The 26,332-nt window shown below is 47.6% G+C and overlaps 1 protein-coding gene across 5 annotated transcripts in view; it reads right to left on the reverse strand.

The window, feature by feature from the left end:
- YPEL2 (yippee like 2) overlaps nucleotides 1-26,332 on the reverse strand; it is a 32,752-nt gene extending 6,420 nt beyond the window's left edge. Inside the window, exons 1-5 of one of the 5 annotated variants that reach the window (XM_085557078.1) lie at nucleotides 26,239-26,308; nucleotides 20,380-20,538; nucleotides 14,976-15,288; nucleotides 1,075-1,118; nucleotides 219-327 (exon numbers count right to left, since the gene is read on the reverse strand). In XM_085557078.1, the coding sequence (XP_085413204.1) occupies nucleotides 219-327; nucleotides 1,075-1,118; nucleotides 14,976-15,288; nucleotides 20,380-20,381 (468 nt within the window). In that variant the 5' untranslated portion in view covers nucleotides 20,382-20,538; nucleotides 26,239-26,308. Of the gene's footprint in view, nucleotides 1-218; nucleotides 328-1,074; nucleotides 1,119-14,975; nucleotides 15,289-16,886; nucleotides 18,302-20,379; nucleotides 25,782-26,238 lie in introns of those variants that run through there. The other 4 variants (XM_021524890.3, XM_085557076.1, XM_085557077.1 and 1 more) reach the window with 4 other exon arrangements.

Here is a 26,332-nt window from a genome sequence, read left to right on the forward strand (position 1 = left end):
AATGAGGGGCACCCACCAAAACCAGGTGTAAATTTTTAGTTAAAAAAAAAAACAAACCTACATTAAAGCTCATTCTCTAAATGCAACACACACAAGGCAGGAGGAAAACAGATGGTTACAGATGAAAACCTGAATTTTGGGCTCCCAAAATGATCTTTCCACCCCCCTCAGCTGAAGCAAAGCTGCCCAGGGGCAAAGCCAGGGACACAAATACTCACATATTTCCAGCCCAGCGTGGTTTTGCAGTTTTCACAGTAAATATCTGCCACGGCGTGCAGTCCTGTTAATAACACCCGCTCCTCTGCAGGGCCACAGCCCACGTTCACTCTGGGACAAAGCACAGATGCTCCCCATTAGTGCCCTTCCACATCAAGATGCTCCAAAAAAGCTGACAATTATTCCGTTGCAGTGTTTGAAAACATGAGCAGGAGGTCCTGAGTTTCCCAGCTGTGCCCAGAACAAAGCTCTCTCGCAGAATGAAAAGGTAAAATGGGATTTTTATTCAACTAAAAAACTCGAATTGAATGGAAGCTTTGAGCAAGAGATTAATAACACTCTAGTCACTTGTGCTAATTAGGCATTTGAGAAAGATTTTCATTCTCAAATTGATAAAATGGTACTTTTACTTTCCCAAATGGAAAATTGAAAAATGTGACTGAAATCAGCAGCTCTGCTGAAAGACCAGCAGTGACCTCCCCAAAACTATTTCCAGTCACTGGGAAAATTATACTTAGTTTTTATGAAGTGGATATTTAGATATCATCTATCCCCACATTTACAAAACTCTGGCTCCTTGGTCCCTCTACATCCTGGGAGAGGAGAATGACTCAGCCATTAGCTCTGATTTCTCAACCCGATGACGAAAAAAATCACCTTTTCCTTGCTGCTTATCTGAAACCCTTACACGACTCCAAAATGAATCAGGGGCTATTTCTGCCTCTTTCTCCACCATTTTCAGGAAGCTCCCAACTCCCAGGCAGAAGTTTTCTGAAGGAAATTGTTTTTTTTTTTTCTCCTTTTTCAGGAGGTTTTGTTAAATCCCCCCAAGGGAGGCGGCGCGCGCAGGGTACTCACACGGAGTTGAAGAGGTATGCTCGTCCTTGGCTGCCCTGGAAGGACTGCAAGGCAAGAAAATAAAGCTCAGCTGGCTGCTTGAGAGGAAAAAGACAACTGTTCTCCAGCTCCAACACCTGGGGACACACCTGGAATTCCCAGTGTTTCCATACATGCCCAATGAGAGCTGAGTTTTCTCTCTCATGTCCCAGCAAATCTCTTTTCACCCTTTTGGTGTTCATGAACTTCACAGCACTCCTCAGCCTCACCTGAAGGCTGCCAGAAATTGCTTTGAATCTCTTTTCAAACTGCACCTGCACAGGAATTCTCCTGGGGAATTGCACAGTGCTGAGGGATTGGGATTTGTGGGCACACAAGCACAGCTCCGGGCATTCCACAGAAGCCTCCAGCTGTGTGCAAACCTCGCACCCCCACGGGGAGATGCTCAGGACTGGGGCTGAACCCAGCAGGAGATGGAGATGGACACGGACAGGAGAACCACAGAGCAGCCAAACCAGCCCCAAAATGAAGCACATCCTCTGTGCCCACATCTCCTCTGGAGCTGAGGGAAAGGCAGAGCCCTGGAGGGATCAGGGCAGTGCCAGCCTGGCAGGACACTGCAGGCACGCCCGGGGTGCCAGGGCTGTGGCATCACCCCCTGGCAGTGCCTGCCTGACGGGCACCAAGTGCCACCTGCAGTTTTAATGTGCTCTGACACGCTGAATTAAACATTTGCTGCTTGTGAACCTGCCTGGAAGACAGGTTACCTTGTGGGACACCTCAGGGAATGTCTGCACTGAGGGGCAGAGCCTGGGGAAGTCAAAAAAACAGCTTTTCTGGACCATTTATTGCTTTACTTTGCACCTCACCAGGAACCTTGGAATGTTTAGTGGTTTTCTTAAAACCTCAGCTGATGATTTCAGACCAAAAACCCTTAAAAGGGGAGACAGAATTTTGAGGGAAAAGAGAAATATCCATGTTTTACCTCCAGGCCCTCTAACAATGGTCATTTATTTGATTAAGAGCGACCCCACATCACATAAAACAATCTCTGGGAGGTCCCTGCCCTCCTTGGCTTGTCCCCTTCCATCACCTACCCAACTCCTGCCTCGTGGAGAGGCAGCCAAAGCCCTGACAGCTTCCTTGGGAAGATCCCCAATTGCAAAAGGATCCTTTCCATGGAGCAGAGGCACCTCAGAGGGCAAAAATGCCACGGGGCACCCGGGCAGGGAGCCACAGCCAGCAGTGCCAGCTGCCTGTGAGGTCTGCATGGCAGCAAGGGCCCTGCCAGCCATAAAATCCCTGCCTGGCACATGATTCCCTGCCTCCTGGAGGGATAACTGATCTTCAGAGGAATCTGAAGGCCAATATTAGTTGCCACCCAGGGCACAGAAGAGCCACTGTGGATGCAGAGAGGATGCCTGAGGCACTGGGATATCTCTTTGACTCAGCCAAAAGCAGTGCCCTGAGGAATGCCTCTTTTCCTGGGGAGGAATTAAATAGGACACATGGCTCGAGCATGTTTGTGTAATTGCATTTATTAGAGGAGCTTCTTTTAATCCCTCTGCAGCACTGGAGCTCTGTGCTCCTGCTGCTGCCAAACACCCCTGCACCACCCCAGCGAGCTGGGGGCAGAGTGGGAAGCCAGAGGATGGTTCCCTGCTCAGAAAGGAGGCTCCAAGCCAGCCCTGAGCAGGAGGGCACTGCCTGTCCCTGCTGCAGGACTGGGATGCCATGGGAAGGGCTCAGGGATGAAGCACAAAGTCCCACAGCAACGTGTGTGCCACCAGAGCAAAATGCAAGCAGATGAAGCTTTCTCACCATCCACTCTTTCCCACTAAATACTCCTCCAAAAAGACCAAAGTGACTGAGTTTGCCAATAACAGCAACTGCGGGAGCAGGGTTTTTATTGGTACAGAAATAGGAATTTCTGTTCCTGCTGTACAAAGGTCTGTCTTTAATAAACAACAAACCCAGTCCCATCAGCTGTGCTGGGGCTCAGTGGACATTGCTCCACTCCCAGAGACAGCAGCATCCTCCCAGAGGTGCCTACCCTTCCTCCCAGCTCAATCCTGTGCTTGAGGGTCTCTAAGGGTGGTCATTGGGAAAAAAAAAAAATCACATTATTTATCCCCTGCCCAAGCAGAATTTTCAACAAACCACTGCTCAGCTTTCAGTGCTGCCTCAATAGTCATTCTCCAGCCAGCAAAGAATTTGGCAAAACTGTAAGAAGAAGGGAGAGAAGTCTGGTAACCACAAATTCCCCACAAATGCCCTCTGCAAGATTAAGCTGGCTGCATCTTTATAAAGGTGGCACAGGCAGCTTTTATCTGGGTGTTGTATCCTGAGCATTTCCTGGAGATGTTCCTGCTCTTCTGGCACACCAGAAAAATTGCCATATGCTGTAATGGGAACTACAAAATCAGAAAAAAACCCCAGGTATATTTATACACAAGCAGATGCTCTTGTATTTGTTTTTGTTGCTTTGTTTGTTTTTTTAAGAGACACACAAAGATTTCCACAACACACTTGATTTGCACTGAAGTGACAGCCAGCAGCCAGACCTACTTTCTGTGCTCTGCATTTTTTCCCTGTGCAGATTTTCCTGATACACATTCAGAGGGGCATCTCAATCCCCCTCCCTCAGAAACCCAGACTCTCTGAAATAACTTGCTCCTGAATAACTTAGCTCCTGGCATCATTTTGCAGCTGAAGGAAATGGAAAGGATCTTTGTTGTTGTTTCCCACTGGAAGCCCAAGCTTCCACACATTTTTTCCCTGCCCTGCTCACGCTCGGGGTCTGGCTGGAAACACATCTGGATGTGCCAGCAACACAACCAAACCTCCCCATCCTGTCTGAGCCTGCTGGAAAACCTCCTGGAGCTGTTGGGATTGGAGATAACAACAGCTCATTCCTCCTGACACCGGGCTCAGGAACCCTCCCCACTCCTGGCTGCCCAGGAGAGGCATCCAAAAGCTGCAGGGCCCAAGGAATGCTGAGTGGAGCACCCAGGGGGGACCCAGAGCCTGGAGTCAGCAGTTTGCAGCAGATCCTCTCTCCTCAGGAGCTCCATGTTAAGATGCTTTGGCAGCTGCTCTGGTTTAAGAAGCTCCTGCCACACAGCGTGCAGCCACCCTACAGCCCCTCAGCTGTGCTGGTCCCAAATCAGAGCAGTGAAATTGTTTTAAAAAGCAGATGTTTTGCAGGTGGGTTTGAGGGAAATGGCTTTTCCCTCTTTGCCCAGTTAAAGTCAGTCCCAGGGAATGTTTGATGGTCACTTGTGGGGCACACACAAGCCCTGGGGAATAGGAGCAGAGGGAGCCCAGGACTGCAGCTCTGCTGGGACACTGAGCCTGCAGAGAGGCACCTGGGCTGTCACTGGTGCTGAACAGCCCCACTGCAGGAGCCAGCAGCACCTGCAGCCACAGCTCAGTCAGTGCTTGAGGCCATCTAAGGGTGGTCACTGGAAAAAAAAAAAAATCACATTATTTATCCCCTGCCCAAGCAGAGTTTTCAACAAACCACTGCTCAGCTTTCAGTGCTGTCTCAATAGTCACTCTCCAGCCAGCAAAGAATTTGGTAAAGCATGTAAGAAGCAGCTCCTGCCCAGCAGGGAAGGGCCCAGCCTGCAGGACCATGGACCTGCTCTGTTCAGCAGCCAAGGCCTTGGGAGCTGTTGGGGTAAATCCAATTGTTATCCTCTGCTCCCAGCCCCAAGTGCTGAAGGAGCTCTGAGCATGGCACAGGGTGCCCTTGGCAGGGAAGGGCTGTGCCTGCTCCCTGCCCCACCTCCAGACCTTTGCTCTGGCACACAGGAGGGAGTTCTGACATTCCATCAGTGGTGCCAGGGAAAGGCACAACCTCTGAAAGCACCTCCCAGCACAGCCCACTCGGCAGCTCCACTCTCTGAACAGATGACAGCATTAACACCCCAAGTCTTTGTGATGGTGTTTGACAATAGGCTGAACACAAAAAGAGCTGCTGGAATCATCTGGAAAATGAGGAAGCAGTTGCCAGGGCTAAATGGCTGCACGGTGATGCTTGTTCCCTGCAGACTGCAGAAGAGAAAAGCCCTGCTCACCTATATCCAGCTGGCAGCCTTTGAACAATCCCATAAAATAGAAATGAAAAGGTGACTGGTCCCAAAGAGATCCAGGAGGGAAAGGGAACAGCGTGTGCCCCTTCACAGGCTGCTCCTGAAATAATTCCCACTGCAGGGATGCAAAGGGAGCTGAGGGCCCAAAGCCACCCTGGAGGGTCCTGGGCAATGATGGGGGAGCCAAACGAGCACAGAACCAGGATTTTCCAAAAAGAACAAGGTGGCAGAATGGTGCAGTGACAGAAGGGATGTTCCAACCCCTGGGCACTGAGGAATCCACACAAGGAGCTCTCCAGAGAGATCTGGGATCACTGATTTCCCAAGTTTGGGCTCTGAATTACTGCAGACACAGCACAATTCTGAGTGGCAAATTTATCTATTCCCACTGCTGATCTAACCCTTAAACATCCATGGAGGATAGATTCTCCTCCAGAGAAGGGAGGAGACCTTTAAGTAAGACAAAAAGTGGTGTCAATATAGCCTGACACGAGTCTGAGCACCAAGATGTGCCCCAAAGCCCAGGTATCCTTGTGCTCATGTACTTCATCCCAATTTCAACAACCCACACCAAGCTCAGCCTTTGTGGCACCTTTTAAGCCTGACTGGATTTAATTTGATTAAAAAGATGAGCCCCTACAACGCGTAGCAGGGAGAAAAATGGAAAATAAAACCTGTAAATTCCTGCTGCAGATTCCAGGCTCTGCCCAGCCATTCCAACCATCCCCTCCCATCACACTCCAGCATTTCCCAGGGGAGCAGGAGTTCAATTGCTTGCTCCACCTCAGGGTTCATTAATTCCACCTTGCTCTCCTCACAGGAGGGGCAGGCCATGAGCAGATTAAACTGAGATTTCATTTTGCTCCGATGACACCAGACATGGACCCACGTCAAGGGAACAGGTCCCACTGTCCCACCTCATGCACAGATGTGACCTTACCCTGCTCCAGCTGCATTCCTGAGTTTTAATTGAGTTTTACCACGGGTCCTTAATGCTATTTAAAGCCCAAAGTCGATATGGAATTAGTGGACCAAACTCATCTCTGAAATAATTCAATTAATTCAGCACAGCCTTTATTGCCCTGCAGGTTGTGTTGCAGTGCAAAAACACAGGGAATAACCAGGATCTGCTGCATTCCATGGCCAGAACAGCTCCAGCTTTTGTGGCTCAGGTTATGCAGGAAGGTGCACAAATGAAAGGCTTTTTGTCTGGTTTTATTCTGATGGGAATATCATTGCAATTTTTTATTCTGCCTCCCAGGTGTTGATCCAACCCCCAGCCCTACTCCAACCTACAAGAATCCTTGTGCTCTGAAATTCCAGTGCTCCAGTGCCTCCTGATCCCTAAAACCCTCAGGCAAATTTAAGGAATGGTTCATTTAAAAATTCTTCTCAATAAGAACTTTTTTGGTCCAGTTTGGCTTGGTTTTCAAAGGGAGATTCTCTCATCCTCTCACATTTCTGGGTGCTGGAGCCAGTAAAAATCCTCATTTTCACAAGATTCCCCAAAAATGTTGAAGTATCATGAAGCACAGTGGACATCCAGCATTATCCCTGGAATGTCAGTGCTGCCCAGGAAGATGGAGGGATTTAAATGGGTCAGGATCCAGGGGCACATTTCCAGTTATTAATCCATACCCAGAGGGCAGGGCAGGAGATTTCTCTCAGAGGGGAAATTTTATGTTGCAGCTGCAGAAGGGAGAAAAAGAATTTCTTCTGGGGCTCTGCAATTAATGAAAAGCAGCACTCAGGGAAATACAAATTCCCCTCAAATCGAGGGGGAGGTTTTTCCTCGAGCACTTGGATTTCTAACACAGATCAAGACATTGCTCTGCTGAGTTAAATCCTGAGCCAAACCCTATAAAAAACGTCAGAATTCACAAAATAGTTGCAAACTGCTCTGTCCCCTTGTCCCTCACGTGCCTGCCAGGCTGTCCTGACTCACTTCAAGCACAACACTGAATTCTCCTCCTGTAATCACAAGCCCTGTGCTATTCCCCCTCCTTCCTGAAGCCCTGGGCTCCTGGACTCTGTTCTTATTTATTTTTAAATGAGTTTCCAGCTCACAGACTTCAAAGTGAAATTTCAAAATGCAAATGGCTAAGGGCACAAACTACTGAAGGCAAATAAAAAAAAAAAAAAAAGCCATCAGATTTATGACTTCTATAAAACTTCACAGTATTTTTGGGATTCTCTTGTGATTTCCAGTCTCTGGTTGCTGCTGCTGTTGTGCTTCAAAACTTGAATTTAAGATGAAAAAGGATGGAGGTACTGTGGGGAGAAAGAGCAGATGGAGTGTTTACTTTTAAAAGCAATTACTCCAATTGATTTAGGGGCAGAGAAAAGCAGAGCAGAAATGTGTGATTGTGAATCCCAGGAGAACAGGGAGCCTGGGCACTGCTTAACCCTGAGCCCTGCACTTCCATGGCCTCATTCCCAACAGGCACCAGCATTCCCAGAGTCTGGAATGAGTTGGGCACCTCTGGCAATTCACCACTGGCAGCCATTTCCATTTGGCACAATGCAAGAAAAGAATTTTGTTACTTACTGTGAAAAACCACAGGAGGTGACAATGAAGCCCTTTCTGGGTACACAGGGATGAAAAATGTAATTTTTACTGTTGGTTTTATCCTCCACTTTTGAGTGCTGCTGTTTTCCTCTAGGCTCAAAGCATCCACCAATAAAATAATTTTAAAAAGCAGTGGCAGGGGGAGAATAAAGCCTTTTATTTCCACATTAATTATTGCTGCTGCATGGGTTTTGGAGATAAACACAGAGCTAGGATGGAAGATGGAAACTGCTAATGCAACAAGTTATTTAATTAGCAGCATAATAGTGAGTGTCCACGTATCAGTGGAGCCCTGTTTACCATTAATGCAGCCCATAATAGCAGCAATGCTGACACTGAGGGCAGACTTGCTTCTCAGCAAAAGCAGATTTGTCCAGGGCAGCAGCTCCCCTGTGTCCCTGAGCAAGATCCACTGCAGGGGAGATGAAATCACCAATCACCTCATGGCTGAGAATTTCACCATTTACGGAAATTATCATTCATTTATGAATCCATCACCTAAATTCCCAATATTTCTGTCTTGTCAAAAGAAATTTTGATACTAAAACTTACTTTATTACTGAAGATGCGTCCTCAGAGCTGAGCTGGAACAGATTTTAACTCTGATTTTAAATCTCCTTATTCCAGCTATCCAGACTCAGTTTCTACCTTTGTTATTGCTAGTTATCCAAAGAGTTGTGATTGCCACTGTGCATTTTAAGAGAGGAGACTGGGCAGAATTTCCTGAGCTTCAGTCCTTGCCCATCCAGACCTGCTGGATGAGGAAAGCTGCAGAGGACAGACTCCTGCAGGGATGTGCTGCTGCCTACCAGACACAACAGCTCCCCCAGAGCACATGTGAAGCCCTCAGACAGCATTTCCTGCTATTCTAAAATAGAAATTATCCTCAGAGACTCCTCAGGGTCTTCTCCCCAAAGGCAGCAGGTGGGAAAATCCCCTCCTGCTCTGCCCCCAGGTTTTTGTGTGATTAAATTACAGATTAAACCAGAGCTCTGTGTTGTTCCTGGGCTGCTCTTAGAATAATAAATCAGATTAAAACCACACACCTGCAAGGGAAATTCCCAGGGCAGCTCCTCCCAGGAGCAAGCCCTGGATTCTGCTGGAATTCCCTCCTTTTCCAACTGCAAGAGCCAAAAGCTGAAACTCCCAGGAGGGCTCAGACCTCACCAGTTCCCAGCTCCAGTTGTTCAGGATTTGCAGCAGTTGCAGCAAAAACCCTGATGATTCAACTGTCCTTCATCCCTGGCAGCTCCCTGGATAATAAATGGGAACAATATTTTATTTATGCCCAGGTCATCAATTCTAAGGCAGAGGAAGCAGCAGATTAAAGGAGAGCTGTTTTCATGAAGAAAGTGATGGATTAGAAAAACCCATTTTTACCTTGTTCCTCCTCCTTGACAGGGAATTCTAAACTCTTGTGATTTATTACCTTTTTCCTTCTTCTTTTGGAACAGAATGAAATATTTCAAAAATCACACAGCAGTTAATTGCTGTATAAACACAATTATGCAAGGAGGTACAAATTACCTTGGGCTTTTTCTTATTAAACAACCATATCCTGACTAAATAAAACAACCTGATCCTGACTCTCTTCAATCCCATTATGGACAGCAGGATCCGAGGGAACACTTGTAGGGTAAACCCCAGAGGAAGCAATTCCAGAGGACAGAAGGATCTAATTTAAGAGACTGCATTAGAGAATGGGCAGCACAAATTCTCCTTCCCCAGCTCAGATTTCACATCCTGACTTTTCCCTGCAAAGGGCACTCGTTGTTTGTTTATTCCCTCCCAAACACAGAGCTGAGGGACTCAAATAACAACCTCAGAGCCCATGTCCAACCTGCCTGGAAAGGGTTCTGGGGATGGATTTGTCTGGAAAAGTGGAATTAAGGCTGCAGCTCCTGCTGAAACGCTGGAGGAAAAGCTCTGATGACACATTGTTCTACTGAGCACTGAAATCCTCTCGACCTGCATTTCATTTTAAACTTCATGGAAGCCAAGAATTACAAGGTGCCTTCCCCCTCACGTTCACAGCAGTGAAATGGGAAGCTCGAAAATCTCGTAATGACTTTTCCCGGAGCTGCTTTGCTGTTTATCACTTACTGCTTGAACTCTAATATTTGCAATTAAGAGCAAGCTCTGAATAATGCCTGGAAGTGGCAAATTCATCAGGGAAAAAGAGCTGGAAAGCAGGTTCCAAAAGCTACTGGAGAGCTTCTAGAAATGTGTATAAAATGGACAAATCTGGTGCATGAAGAGCTCACAGCAAATAAATGAACAGAAGATTTCTGTGCAGTGCTGAGCCAGTGAGACTGATACAATTATGAAATGTGGGAGCTGGAAAGATGCTGCTGCAGAGTTTGAGGCTGCAACAATGAGCCCAGCTCTGTTTCCATCCCTAACAAAGAGACTGAAATGCTAAAAATGTAGAAGAGAACCAAAAGAATTATGTGAAACTGAAAAAAAACCAAAAACAGATTGCACCATGGCAGAGCTGAATCTGTTTAGTCTGTCCAAGAAGTGATCAAGAGTGACTTTGGTTACTGCAGACCTTTTATAGGGAGAAGAGCAGGGACTGGAGATGTATTTTATTACCAAAAGAAATAAAATAATGGCCAGTGACAAGAAGCACAAGTCAGACAAATCTAAATTCAAAGTCTCTGATTTTTAATAGCAAGGATGATTAACCACTGGAAAAAAAAACGACCAAAAGGAGCAGTGAATTTCCCCCCTTGAAGTCTTCAGATGGAGACTAAATGCTTTTCCTGAAAGAATTGCTGCAATCCTGGGGAAATCCACTGGCCCATGCCCCAGAGGAGGTCAGGTGTGATGATGTGATGGCCCCTCCTGGCTTAAGAGTTCATTACTGTGGAGCTGGGAACTTCAATTGATATTTGGGAAGAAACGAGAACTAATTTAAAGAAAGAATAAAACCTGTGTAATGAAAACCAAGAACTTTACACCCTTGAGAAAGGAATATCCCTCTCACCTCATACACTGGATTTTCCTATGATGGAAATGCAGGATTTTCATCAGACATGTCTTGGACATTTATTAAGTGCCTCTTTTTCCATTAGGTTAAAGATTACCATGTTGTAATTTTACATTTATTGTTCTACCTTGTGTGCATTTTGCCCCCACCCAGCAAATAACTTCACATCTCCAAAGTGAACTGAACTACAAATATCAGCTGGTTCCCGAGAAGCAAAGCCCTAAAGAACATTAAACACTGCCTTGTCCACATGAAAGAAAGGAAAAAAAAGCAAAGAGCCAAACCAAAAAAAATGAAAAAACTGCTGCTCCTTTCACCTGTATGTGATGCACCAAATGCTCCCAAGCAGCTGAATTCATCCACAGCTTCTGTGGAAGCACCAAAACCTCAAATCCTTTTCAGATCCTCCAGCTGCAACATGGAGCAAAGTTTGATGCTTTCAGCGAGCCATAAATCTCCCCAGGAGCTGCTGAACCACCGGGCTCAGGCTCCAGGAAAGAGAGGCCACAAGGACTGGGAGGGAATTTTCCTGATCAACCTCCCAAGTCCAGACTGAGAAGATCAAAAAGAGCTTCTAAGTGCTCCCTCATTAACAACCCGGCCCCAAATGAGAAAGTCAGGCACACAGGAGTCCTGGATTTTTCCTAAATTCTCAGCCTGGAGGAGCTGCAGCCTTTTGTGCTGAAGAATTTCCCATTCATGTTCAGCAGAGGTTCCATGCAGACATCAAAGGAAAACATTAAATTTCCCCAGCAAGCCTCGGGCTAACTTCAGAGGATACATCACTGAGTAATGTTTAGCAGTTGGATCACAGTAATTCAGGGGAAAAGAAAGAAACTGCAGGACGCCCACAAGACATTCTCCACATATTTCCATAATCAGGGACATTTCTGCTGAATTACTGCTCACATAGCACAAAAAATCAGCACCCAGACACTCAAGTGGCATCTTTGGCCTGGATCTTTCTGCTCTTGTTCCCATCCTCCTTTAAGGGCACCAAGAGCACGTGGATTCCAAAAGAAAGAGCTGAAATAACTCAGGGTAGGTAGAAATCAGCATCACCCCTGCCAGTCTGAAAACTTTGTTTAACTTTACTTGTTAAATGTCTGTTTTGTTGGCTGCTCCCCTCAGGCCCCACTAGAAAATTATGTAAAAGGCACATTTGACAAGAAAATCTCCTATGTCTCCTTCCTGGAGACATTGATTATGGAATATATATTTTTCTCAAACATTCTAGAAACCATGGGATGTTGTGCCTGTAACAAGAAGTACCTTTCACTCATTTTTTTGGCATCAAAATATGCTTTTTAAGTACAGTTGCCTGGCACGGTGATTTTGTTTTTACATTAAAATCAAAAAGAATTGGGACAGCCTGTACTAATTTGAAGGAGCAGACAGGACCTGCTCCAAAATCTTCCAAGCAGACTGGACAAAGCAGCAGCATTTTAGGTGGGGAAAAGGAGGAACAAAGACATCCAGTGACTTCCTCAAGGTCACACAGGAATCTGTTGCAGGGCAGGGTTGAGTTCTCAAAGTCTCAGCTCACTCATGCACTGGAAAAAGCAGTGAAACAAGAGTATGTACTAAATTTGGCACAGCCTTTTAAATGATGCATTACTCCAAGGGAACAAGAACCTCCACTCATGCTAAGCCAGACACCAAAGGAACACAGAAAGGAAAACTACTCACTCCACCCAATTTATCTGATCACCTTAATATTTCCTAAGTCCATAAGGCCTCTCTTGGCCAGACAGTCCAACCTACAATTTAGATCTTGTTACAAAATCAGACACACTAAACCACTTTCTCCCTCAGGCTGCAGGAGATAAAAGGCCAAGTAAGCAACATTTTGGTAACTGGCTTCATGTAACAGCTTTGGATTTTCTTAAAAGCCTCAGCATCGATTGTTTTCTTTAAATAGCAATGGTTTATTGAGAAACTTTCTACCCCTTTTAAAGCACAAGGTTTTCCTGAAGTAGAGAAGGGAGAAAAACCTGCCCTGCCAAGGCACATTTGTCCAGGAGGTTTGGATACCTGGTGCTGGCAAAACACTTTGAAGGCAGAGTTAAGTTCACACTGGTGCTGAAGGGCTGAGAGGGGAAACTTGGGAGATGGAGAGGAAGTGAAAGTATGGTCTGACACAGAACAATCCTGGGATTCAGCTCCAGTTGTGCTTCATCCAACAGCTCCAGCCAGTGCTGCAACTTGTGAGCATCCAAAGGAGCTAAAAGCTCCTGGAGTGCAGAGCAGCCCAGCTCTGCTGTGGTCTCTGTACAGCTCGGGGCAAAAGCAGCACAGGAATTCATTTCATGGAGGCAAATCACCAGCACCCTGCTGTTACATAAAAGCCTGCTTTGTGGGGAATGCTTCCAAGGATGGAGTCATTTGGGCTGTTTGGATCCCATGGCACAGTCAGGTTCAGGATGAGCTGCAGCTGCTCCTGTTTTTGCAGTCTCCCACTCCCTTTTCCATCCTCGTTCCTCCCTTCTCCTCTGCCACGTTTTCATGTGGGAAACGAGCACAGCAACTGCAGTGCCTGCTTCAGGGATGTGAACATAAGGCTGTGATGAAAGAACTGAACCATCTCCCCGAGCCCTTCTGCAAACTGAACTCAAACAGATAAAAAAGCCACGATTTAAGTTTGCCTGGGAAAGTTCCTCCACGTTTGGAAGCCCCTTGAGGCAGGGACTGCCCTTCTGCTCTGTCAAACAGCCACTTGTACAAACCATGATTGCACAACTACTTTTATAAGGTTTCCAATTATACAAAGAATGTGTTTTTATTCATGTTTGCAACCCTGAGAAACAAACCCTGAAACCCCAAACCCTTTGCCTTCCAATTCCGTGACCTGTTGGTGGCTCCAACAGCAATGTGGTCCCAACTATTAATTTACACCTTGGAATAAAATGAACGTTAAGAAGCAGCAGATCCCAGAACACACTGGAGTTAACACTTCCAAGAGTCACAATGTGCTTCCCTCCTTTCCCTCTCCTGTCCATATTTTAGCAGTCAGCATTCCTGGGCAGTTTCTGCCTGCCTTGGGCTAGAAGCTCCAATTCCAAGCAGTTGGCAGCACTGGCAGTGCCCTGCTGGAAGCTACTTAACCTGCAAAGCTGGCTGCATTGGAGCATGGACGTGGAACAAGGAGGGGAAGGAAGCATCAAAGGTGAAAGCACTGGGAATGTACAGCCTTGTTTTTCCCTGGCTGGGGACCAGCTGTGTCAAGAAACAAAAGCAGAGCACAAACTTTAATCTACTGTAAAAACAGCAAGTAAAACAAGCTTCTTTCCTCATCCAGTGAAGCACTTTCTGTGTCCCAGCACAAAATCCAGAGCACCAAATAAAAATCCAGGGAGTCACTGCCCCATCTCAACTGGGCACCAGAGCCTGGAGTAGCCCAGCTGGCCCAAAAGGTGAAGCAGTTTCACCTCCAGGGCACAGATGCTGCTACATTTACATTTCAAACCCCTTGCCAAGGGGCACAGCTCCCCTGTCCCTGGTGATCCCGACCTTTCCAGGCTGCTCCAAGGAGCTGAACTATTCAAGCTGCACACACAGAGCTCACAGCACCGTTTCCACTCAGCTCAGCTCATAAATCTCTGGCTGTGTTTTTTCTGAACACAGATTTTATAAGCTGAATAAACTTTACAGAACAGTTATTCCAAGGCAGCCGAGACCTGGGAACTCGGTGCCTGACCACAGCCAGGCACTGCAGGCTCCAGCAGACACTGGGGAAATTTAGTTTTCCCACTTCAAACTCTTCTTACTGGCCTGCTCCTTCTATATCAAAACACTTACTGGCTCTGAGAGCTTTTAATTTAGCTTATCCTAACACCCCTCAAGAGCTGGAAGGGACTCATCAGGATCACTGAATCCAACTCCAGCACAGGACACCCCAACAATCCCACCCTGTGCCTGAGAGCTCTGCCCCAATGCTTCTTGAATTCAGACACGTTTGGTGCTGTGACCAAACCCTGGGGAGCCTCTTCCAGTGCTCAACCATCCTGAGGGTGAAAAGCTTTTCCTGAAATCCAACTAAACCTGCCTTGACTCTGCTCCATCCATTCCCTGGCCACCAGAGTGATCAGTATACTTGTGAGGACTGGAGACCCCAAGCAGTAACACAAAACCAGCAGCTCCCAAACAGATCCTTTGGGCTGAGAGCCCATTTTCCAAGGGAAAAAAAGCAGCTGGATAAGGCCAAGCACTTCCACAGCCGCTGATGTGCAACGGGAGGGAACCGTCTGCTCCAGGGAGCACCTACCTTGGAGATGAGCTCATCGTGGTTGGCCAGGTGAGCCCTGCAGTGAATGCAGCTGTAGGTCCTGTGGCACGAAGGCAGATATGCCTGGAAAGTCTTGGACCTTGTCATCTTCACCATTGGAGCCACGGAGCGCTGGCTGAAGTCGGGGGTGGCCCAGGAGGCGCTCCCGCAGGACGGGTCGCACGGGAAACACCGGAACACGCAGGTAAAGGCCGTGGTTTGGCAGGGGATGGGTGTGTGGGGCAGGCTCCACACGCTGCTGACGCTCCAGACGAAGGGATTTGGGCACAGGAAGGAGGGGATCTCACAGAACCTGCGGTGGAAAGCAGACACAACACTCAGCTCGCGGAGGTGACGGCGCTGCCGCAGCTCGCGGCGGGATTTAGGAGCAGCAGACAGGAGTGATGCCTGGGGATTAGATCAGCAGCACACATCTTTATTCACTTGCTGGCTGCCCTCACAGCTCCCTGCTGCTGTTATCTCCACCCATTCTTCCAGCTCTGGAAATGCCTTGCAGAGGTGTGAAGGTGATTCCCACCCAGCCAGGGAGAAAGTGGGGAGCAGAGCCAGCCCTGCTGTCCCCTGGCTGACTCACTGCTGTGACACCCCATGGGAAAAATGAGAGCTGGACCTGGGTTTTCTGAGCCATCAGGTAAGGCCATGAATCACCAAACCTGTTTTTCTCTCCATTCTGCCCTACTTTCCCCATGGGAAATGCAGGATTCCTTCATTACACTCTCCTTTATAACTCCCTGCAAGCTCTGAAGGTAGAAACTACTCTATAAACTGCACTCCAGCATTTTATTTTTTTTTAATCTGAACATCTGACAGCAGCCAAAGCAAGGCACAGCCTCTGAAGACTACCCCTGATAGCAAGAGACAGTTAAAAACCCTATTCAGGATGGAAACACCATTTTACACTCCGACATCATCTGACAGCACCTGCAAGGCAGCTCAAGTCTGGGTCTCTTTTTGTTGGCAGAAATGGGAGTTTTCAGATCCCACACCTACAAAACTCCTACCAGCGACGAGTGTTCCTTTTGAGGATGGAAAAGCATCAAGGAAGCAGCTCCCCTCCCTCCTGGATCCATGGCGTGTGTGCACGCTCTACAAATTAATCCTGAACTCTGGCTGCTCCTCCCAGAAGGATTCTCCTTTCCATAAAACCTGTGATTCTGTTCAGCTTCTGAGCCTGCACTTTGTGGGTCCAACATGGAACAACACCAACATCCCCACTACCACCCATCCCAAAATAAAGAAAATAAGGAATAAAATCATAGGCATCCAGGAAAACCATGCCTCCAACACTTTCCCCAAACCTTGTCACGGTTGACAAAGCAAATTCAAGGTATCCAAGCCATGGGGTGTTCAGAGCTCTGTCCAGCCTGGCTTGGACACCTCCAGGGATGGGGCAGCCACATGCTGTGGGCAGCCTGTGCCAGGCCTCCCCACCCTCACAGGGAAGGATTTTTTGGTGATGCCTACCCCAAAGCTCCTCTCTATCAAGCCATTCCCCTCGTCCTGTAAATATTCCCTCTCTCTCTCTCTCTCTGGTACCAGAGGGACCATGACAACACACAGAGCTCAACAGGAGGCAGAATCCTGTAAAACAACAGGATACCCATTTTTCCCCCCTTTTTTTTTCTGAATTATTTTTTCTTCTGCTCTCCAGGAGGCAGCTCCCTCACAGTCAAATGGGAAAAAAAGCATCTTGCTCATCAGGCAAACTGCTGATAAAGCCTATCTATCATGATCACAACAGTCAGCACTTCCAGGGCAGTGCTCATTCCTAAAGCTTTTTGCAAATACCAACTAATCAGATTAACCTTTTCCAATTAAAGTTACAGCCACAGCTAAGCAGGACCCATCCTGACACAGAAGGGATCATTTCCAATCTTGTGAGGAACTCACCCCTCTCATGTCCAGTCCAAATGAGGTTTTGCCAGGGATTTACCTGGCCAGTTGCTAAGGACTGGGCACTGTTTGCTCCACAGCTGCAGCTCTGGATTTCAGCAAGATTTGCTTTTTACACTCATCAGTCTTCACCTGTATCCCGCCCCAGTTCTCTGCGTGCACCAGAATTTCATCAGAACTGAGTTCTGCATTAGTCAGCATTGTTTTCCCATCCAAGGTGAGAAGCACTCAAGGACTGCAGCCTAAATTAGCAACAGGGCAGAAACCAGATGTAAACCAAAGCAGAATCCTCATTTTTCAGCTGCTACAAAGCCATCCCCAAATGTGTGGTGTGTTTTATCCCAGCCCTGAGGGATCCCAGAGCCTGGAATCCGTGAGGCTCCAGGTGCAGGGAAGCAGGAGGCCAAGTGTGCCCTTCCTGGGACCAAATGCAGCTGGATCCCAAGGCACTGCCTGGAGACAATTCCCTTGGGCAGAGCTGGAGGAAAGGGCTGGCAATCACTTCACCTGATTGCTGAATGAGAATCCAGGCTGTGTCTAAACCTTAGGCTTGATTTGTAATGAAATGCTGCAACCCCCTCTCACCTTCACTTCAGCATGGATCAGTAAAATAATCAATCACCACTTTTACCACCTCCATCCTGCCATGCCAAACTTTCCCTTCCCCATCAGCTGGAGAAGGTAATCCACAGGCACCCCCAGAGCCTGGAGAGATAAATAAACCCCAACTACAATAACATCCCAGCAATCCTTTAATTTGTTGCTTGCTGACCCCTCTGTCCAGACTTGCTAAGCATCAATGCTCCAGAACAATGAATAAACCAGGAAATACTACAGCTGCATTTATCTGACAGAGCAATGAACACACACAGGGATTATCTGCTGCACACAGCTTTCTGCAAAAGCAGTTAATGAGCATTCATTTATTTGACCTCATAACACATTGAACATCAACAAAACACATTTGACCCTTTTAAAAGCAGACAAAAAAAAAAAATTGGGCGAGATGGTATCAGAGGAACTGCAATTCCTGTTCTCAGGGCTGTGCTGAGAAGGCAAACTCCATCTCTCTGCTTCAGGCAGGGCAGAGAATAAAGATTTGTGAGCCAAGATCTTGGTGGGAAGCCTTGTTAAGAAAATGCCTTGAATAAAAACTTCAGATAAGCTCAGCTATAATTTATCAAGACACTGCTTTGACACAGTCTAACCACATGTGTATTGTCTACCAAGAGCTCTGTCCTCATCAGTGTGGGAGAGGAGGTAAAACCTACAGGAAATCCATTCTGACATTCTACAAGCACAGCCAGCAGCTTATAAGGACCAATTTCTGCCTTAAATATAATTTTGAAATGTATTCTGCGGCTCCCAGCAATGCAAAACCCAACCTCTTGGATTTTTCATGTCCTAATGACAACTACATTTGAATTAAGAGACAATTACCAGCTAACAGTGCATTTGTTCTGCTGCAGAACAAAGGCATGAGGATGAATTTGGGCTGTGCCTCTGGTTTTCAGAATGATGAGCTCATGTTCATCAGCATCACAGGCAGCGGGCAGCAGTGGAGTCATTCCACTCACTTTAAAAAAGAACAAAAGAAGCTTTGTTCACTTTATCATCATGTCCAGTACCGTCAGAGAGATGAGTATCTGCCACCAGCAACATCATCCATTATTGTTCTTTTCTCATTCAAGAGAAATTTATCTCTGGGATGCACTCACTCAATTCAACCAAGAGAATTTTGTGCCTATTAATTAATGCTCAGCAAGTCAGAAAGCTGGTTTAGACAAAAAGGAAGGAACCCCAAAGAAAAAACTTGCAGCATCATTTGTTGTGGGTTATCAGTGAGGAAATCAGCTGAACGCTTTGCTTGCCTGCACTGGGTGTGTGGGGCTGTCCTGCTGCATCCTGCTGAGTTCTGATATCAGCTGCCTGATGGAAAAACCACCACAAACATTTTGCCATTTGGGCAACTTTTTGGGTTCAGAATCCACCCTTCACCTGTGGGTGTCCAACACCCACTTCCCACACGAAGCTGTCAGCAATTCAGGAAGCACAAAAAAAGGGAGGAAGTCTGTGCCAAGCACTTGCCAGACAAGGCCACTGCGTGTACAAGTCCATATGCCAGAGAACAAAACCATCACACACAAGCCTAATTTTGAATAAAATCCATTTGCAATGCAGCTCAGATGCAAATGTTCGTTGTGGCAGGACAAACAACAGGTTTGTTGGGTCTGAGAGGTTTTTTTTAATGGATTATTCAATTTTAAGATAAACTTCAGTCTGTGAAATACTTACTAGAACATAGCAAATGCTACAGAAAGCTGCTTGCAGCAGCTCTGAAATAATCTAGGTATTTGGAAACCCAACCTTACTCCTTTGGTGGGTCTGTTCCACTAATATAGTAAAAATCTGAGATGTGCTGATTCCCAATGCAAGGAAAACGCAAAAGGAATTGGGTTTGCAAAGTTTTCTGTGTCAAAGCTGGGTTGCTCCAGGCTCTGAGCAGGACTCTAAGGAAATTCTCAAGGTAAGTACAGCCACTTACCAAGGTTTGCTTGACAAAAACTGCCTTAATATTCCCTAATGCAGCTTGAAGGAAGGCTGGTCTAACTGGAGTTGGGGCTTGATCCCTGTTCTGCTTCCCTATGGAACAGGAGTTATCAGTGGCAGGTGTTGGACACTCAGAGACACCTGGCACTGCTAAAGGAGCATTTTTTACTCTGATGGTGACAAAATATCCTGGTTTGGGGCAGTTCTGGGGATCCACAGCTCTGGGAAAGATGAAGCAGATCGTCTGAAGGTGGGAGGGTGGGATGTACCTTGTGGAAGGTCTGGGAGGAAGGATGAACATCCCGAATTTAACCAGGGAACAACACAAGGGAAAGCCAAGGAAGGAGCTGAAACAGCAGATGGGTGAACACAATGTGATTCACTCCTTCAGTATCGAGTTTCTGAAATGCACCAATTTCAAACCCTGCCTAAGGTGACACTGCAAAGAGCTCAGCAGCACCACTGATTCTCCTCTAACACCTCAGCTCATCCTCCAAACCCTGCAAGCAGGAGAAGAACATGAGAAAACGTGGAAACCAGCCAGCAGGAACCCTCTGCACTGACTTTTATCAGCTGCATGGACACAATTACAACATGAATAATAATATTTAACCCCTTCTCCTCCTCTGGGTGATTCCTTACAAGTGAGAGGTGCTCATCACCGTGAGGAAGCACTTCATGGTTTTGGGGAAAAGGGGATGGAGGGATGGATGAAGGTGATGCTGATGGCAAGCAGCATTCCAAACACCTGCCAGGAAACCACTAGAGGGCATCGGGAGGAGCTGCAGCAGGAGGCGATCCCAGCCTCTCCAGCCGGCCACAGGGAATCCGGGACGGGCAGGATGCCAGCCCTGCTGCACCTGCCGTGCTCCACATTCCACAGCCAGCCCGGCAGGAAAAACCCCAGCACCAACCCAGGCACAACCGCCAGGCTGCTTACATTAATCACCTCTCAAAGGCTGGGCTTTGGTGGCTTTTTTTCCTCTTTGAGATCATCACTCTGTGTATATCACAATTCTTCTGGTCAAAAATAGATACAGCACCCCACAACAAACTCCCCTGGGGTGTCTCTGATGGACAGGCTTCCTCTAAAGGTCACCTGGAAAATACAGGGAAATGAGATGAAACTTAAAAGGAACAAAGAGTAAATTTTAAAACCCACTTCAGGTTAGAATTTTGTTTAAGTCTGTGTAGCTTTGTCACTGTAACCCAGTAAAAACCCATTAAACGCATTAATATTAAATATTTTTAAATAGTTCTTTACACATGGTACATACATACAAACAATGGTTCTTATTTTAAATGGTTCTTTACATAGCTGATTTAGGTTCTGTCAAATTGGAGATTAAATCAAATTCAAAAGTTTCACTTGTTTTAATAATCCACACCAGTGCATTTTCAGGTTCTCAAATGCAAGAATCAAGTCCAAAAGGCTCCTGTATTCCAAAAAGGAATCCTTGTGTGAATTACAGCACTCAGCCAACTGGAAAGGGAGAGAACAGGTTAAAATAACTCAGTGAAGATCATGCAGAGCTGCTTCTTTTTGGCTCCTGACTACAGAGAGCAGAGGACAAAGAGAATTTTGAGTTTCGTTACATCTTAAGGCTGGGCTTGGACCACTCAGTGTCAGGACTGCTCACTCATCTCTCCCCACAACCCAAAGCACCATCAGACAGCACTGGGAACCAGGGAAGGGAAACAATTCTGGATATTTAATCAAAGCCTTTCCTTTACAATTTCATCTCAAAAAGCCACGGGACAAGCTAGGACAGACATCACCTGGCTCAGTAGTTTATTACAGAAGGTTTCTTTAAACCTTTTTTTATTTAAAGGTATTATTGGAAGATTGTAATTTATTACTTTTTCCAGGCCTGTCTGAAACCACAGGAGCAGGGACTGCAAGATTCAGCCTCTCCAAGGAATGACTGACACCTCTGGCTGAATTCTCTTCCCACTCTCCCCAGTTGCCTGGCAGCGATATCTTTGCAATGCAGAAGAGCCTGTGCTGCTGATAAGGAGCAGCAGGGCGAGATTACAGCTGTGAGCTGCCCACCTCCAGGTCCCTCCAGCCAAATCCAGGACCCAATTCCAGCAGGAGCCACTCCAGAGGTACCAAACAGAGCAGGAGAAGTCGCCTGGAGAAGCAGCGATTCCGATCAGGCAGCGCTTCCGTCTGCTCCCACCAGCAAATCCCACTCGTGCCACAAATAAAAGCTGCAAGCTGGGCTAATTTAACACACAAGTGACTCCATTTCCTCCTCTACATTCTGCAAAGCCCCAGCAGCCCCAGGAAGGGGTAAGAGCCCTGCAGCTGAATCAGCTGAGCTGCAGCTCCTCGTTTCAGAGGCGCCCTGGTGCTGGACAAAGCCACGTTCAAGGTGAAGGTCACATTTGGAGCCCCAGAGCAAAGACTGCCAGTATCACACAGACAGCGTTCCACAAAAATGAAACAAGACCCTTGCCTTGCTATTCCAGCACCAACCTGAACTAAAGGCAGCAAGGAAAAGCTCTTCCCATCCAGCTGATCATTTACTGACAAAATGGAAACGCTTTTCATCATCCCCACTTCTCAGCTTGATTTGCTTTAATTGCAAAACAGTCTGGCTGTCCAAATAAATCTCCTATCACTGCATTTTCTGTGGTGTTCCTCAGATCACTTTATTATCTCCCTCTCTGGCAAACGTAGGTATGACCAGGATTCAATTACCTGGGTCTGCAGGATGGATCATCCATTCTCCCTGATAAAGGCAGGGAACACAGTGAGAACATTTATCTATTGCAAGGATCACTCCAATATCCTCAAAGACATTAAAGAAGGGTCTGCTAGAGATGCCTGTCATGACTCACTACTACAAGCTCTCCTTGCCAAATTCCCAAGTTTTCACCTGCCCACAAACCCCACCTGCTCAGAGGGTTCTTCCCAGGAACATCTTTAACCCAGCCTTGCTCTGCCCAGCAGCTCATCTGTCACAAGACAGGCAGCGACTTTACTTTCTACCTTGCTACATCTGATTATTTTCTGAGTAAAGCTGAGGATAAAATGGTGAATTCTGACCCATCTCTACCAGAAACACTTTTAATGCAAAATTCCTGCATTAACAAGGGACAAGCTCTGTGGCACTTCAGCCACAACCCTTCTCACTCCTTTTTAGCAGCATGTGTCAAGGGGAGCAAAGTCAGGTGAGGATTTAGAGCTTGGAGCTTCACATGACAATACTTTATAACTGAATCTAGTTTAAGAAGGTCAAGTCAGCTGTTACCTCGCCCAGTTTTGTCATTAGTTCCTCCTGGATATCCTCTCAGCCTGCCAAGGCAGGTGAACTGACTCACCTCATGCAGCTCCGTGACAGAACTGACGCGTGTTTGAGCTGGGAGTTCCTGGACTCTCGTGAAGATTTCTTATTTCCCCACAGTTGATAATTAACCCCCTCTTTTATTTTTGTTTGTGATGCTAGACAGGCTGTTTTTAGTAACATCTTGCTCCAGCCGTATTTCATCAGTGAAACCTCAGAGGTTTCTTGTGCTGCAAGGCAGGGCCGTGCAATGCCCAGGTCACACCATGCTATGTTTTGTCCTCGTGGTGCCAGTGTGAAACAGGAGAAATGACACCACTCTGCCTTCTCCCTTAGCACACCAAAAACTTTTTCTGAAGGGCAAATTCAAAGCATCCTCAGCTTTTGGGAACTTTTAATAGCCTTTGCTCAACTGTGGGAATTTTGTTTTGTACAAGTCACGACGGCAGTAAAGAAAAAAGGAGTCTAAAAGTGATGTATTTTTGTGAGTCAGCAAAACATCTCACATTCTAACATTCTCCACCAACACCTGAGCAGGTGTAAAAACCAATCTCTCAATGGAGCTGTTGGTGAGGAGGCCGGAAGGCAGCTCCACCAGGCTGCATTCCCATAACTTCCAGTGACTCACAGTGCCTGGCACTATCATTTGTTAAAGCAAGAGTGAAGCAGGGATAATAGCTATTTACTAAAAACAGAGGAGCGTGATTAGCCTTAATTAGCATTGTCAAGTGACTTGAGATTGTCAGGTACAAGATGTGGGAGAACTAAGTCTCATTAATTATGTTATTTCCTGCAGCCTTAAGTGGCTTGGCCAGTCCAGTGACGCTTCCGGAGACGGAGCTGCTCCCGATGGCCAACACATCCCACATCAGAGGGTGGAAAAGCTCCCAGGCAGGTTGGAAGATGTGGCTGTCCAGTAAAAGGTTGCAGAGAAGGAGAAGAATCAAGAATACTCAGTTTATGTGCTGCAGGACAGCCACAGACCCTGACAAACGGGAACAAAAAGGCAAAATGACACGGCAGAAACCAGACTCGGAGATAAGGGACTGCCAAAATCCAGGGAGATGAGGACCAGGGACCAAGAGGGGCTACAGGAAACAGGATTCAGGTCCAAGGCACAGCCCTCCCAGAAAACTGACTTTTTATTCTCCCCAAAAAGACAAATGATAAGAAATCCACATTCTCCACCAGCATCACACAGCCAACTGATTTACCAGCTAAAGACCTGTACTAAAGAAATTAAAAATCTTTGGGTCAGAATAGTCACTCTCTTCCATGGATTCTCCTTGGCTTCTGAAGGAAAAGGAAACTTGTGCTCAACCTTTAGTTACTGTGATTGGATCTGAAAGACAAGACCTGCAAACACAGGCACAGAAAAGAGGGAACATCCTGAAGGACCAACTTACAGGTTTCTGTCAAGGAGTGGAAAAAGACAGCTGTGTATCCTGGTTCTCAAGCAATAAACACTCTCTGCTACATCTTGGACATCCTGATCAGCTTTAGAACAGCCCAGGGAACTGAACTCTCCATTTCTCCATTCCTGACTCCACTCTGTGATCCCTGTGCTCCAGCACCCCACAGCTGACCGCTAATGAAGACTCTGCTTAAACTCAATCAAACAAAGCTCTGCCAGTTAATGACCAAAGCCCAATGAAAGCTTGGCTTTATTGGTGTCTCTTCGTCCACAAACACAGGTAAAGGCAAGGCCGTGATGCAAGAAGAAGAAATAAATGGTTTTTTACTCCTCTGCAATCCCTGCAATGCTTTTGTAGTACCACAGCAGATGAAGGAGGTCCCAACCTTCTGAACTGCCAGCCAGGACCTACACCAGAGTGACCAGTTCCTTAATTAAATTCTCTCTCAGCAACAGGTTTCAATCCATGAGTCAAGGAGCCTTTGAGGGAATGTGGATTTACAGGTAGGGATGCTGTCTTCTTCAACACAACCCTGACTCAACTGCACACACCAGACAGCAAGGAAAGGAAATAATTTATTCAGAATCTATGGATCCAGAGGACACGAGGGAGCTCAAGGATTGTTTTGTCAGTTATTCCAATCCTGGCACTGGGAAAGAGACACCTGCAAAGAAAGCTAAAATAATAAATAAAGAAGAGAAATACTTGACATCTCCATGAGATGAAAACAATATCTCTGCCCTCCCTACAGCATTCCCAACCTCATCTTCAAAGCTCAGCCCTCACTTTTACACAGCCTTTCAGCAGGAAACAAGAACCACGGACCCAGGGAGAAAAGGAGAACACCACAATTCCCTATTCCAGCACTGCTGTTACACACCAAACAATGTTTACAAGGAACCAGAGGCGTGGATCCAACACGTTGAGATCTTGAACAAAATCAGTGGGAGTGCTCCGCGAGGATGAAGTCACAAAACACATCCTCTCCAGGCAGAATCCTCTCACGGATTACACGGCAAGCTCCCTCAGTATCTGCTTGTTTACAACCCTCTCACTCAGCACAGGCCTGCCTGCAGTGCCCAGCTTTAAGGAGGTGTAAACGCATTAGGAAAAATCCTTGTCTGGGAGCAGGGAGCAGGCAGGGAGGCAGGGCAGGGAGGCAGGTGCTGCGCTCTGTCCCGCCCTTGCCCAGCTCTGCACGCCAGGAACGCTGGTCTGACAGGCCTTCCTCCGGCTGTTTTCTAAGACAGAAGAAGGTGAGGACAGAGCCACTCCAGTGAATTGTAAGGGAAGGCTGCGAGGATTCCAAGTCTTTTCTTCCTACCCCGTTCAAATCGCATTTTAAACAGGAGCATTTCAAATCAGCCTGACTTCAAAAACCAGCATTAAAACCTGAAGCTATTGACTCAGGGCTACTTCTTGTCACCTCGAACTCCTCTGGCTTTTCTGGATCAAACCCAGGATTCTCTACAGGGATGCAGAACCCCCGTTACCGTTTCACCCTCGGCGGAGCTCTGCAGAAGAGGAAGCTGCTACACCCTTATCAGAGGCGACAGCGACAACGCAGAGCAGCTGAGCCGCCCTGCCAGGGGCATCCCTTCCCCGCAACCCCTGCGGGCAGCGCTCTCGCAGAGCCCGGCTGGGCACGGCCGGGGCTCGCAGCGCCGCCGGCACACGGAGCTACCGCCCGCAGCCCCGGGGGAGATGCTGCAGCTCCGCGGGGCCGCTGCCCGAGCCCCCCGCACGCCAGACGGGTGGCGAGGCAGGACCACCGCTGCTCCTCCCGGCCGGACCTGTTGCCCCCCTCCTCCATCCCCTCGCCCGGCCGCGCACACAAAGGCCGCCGCTCTGCCAGCGCCAGCACCGGGGGCTCCCCCATCTCCTCCACCGTCCCTGATGGAGCCTCCCGGGGATGCTGCCCGGGATCGGCGCGGCCGCGGGGACGCGGGGACACACGGGACGCGGCTGTGGCGCAGCTGCGCGCGGCCGCCCAGCCCCGGCCCCGCCGCGCGCAGCTGCGCCGGGACGCTCCTCCTCGGCGGCCGCTCGCCCCTCACACGCCCTCACGCTCGCCGCGCCGCCCTCACTCACCGCGGCCGCACCGAGCGCGTCCCGGCGCGGACCGAGCGCCGCGGCCGCCGACGCGCACAGAGCCCGCAGCGCCTCCCCCGCCCGCCGCCTGCTC

The sequence above is a fragment of the Lonchura striata genome, chromosome 19, assembly GCF_050655825.1.
Source record: "Lonchura striata isolate lonStrDom1 chromosome 19, ASM5065582v1, whole genome shotgun sequence".
In the NCBI taxonomy this organism is placed as follows: domain Eukaryota; kingdom Metazoa; phylum Chordata; class Aves; order Passeriformes; family Estrildidae; genus Lonchura; species Lonchura striata.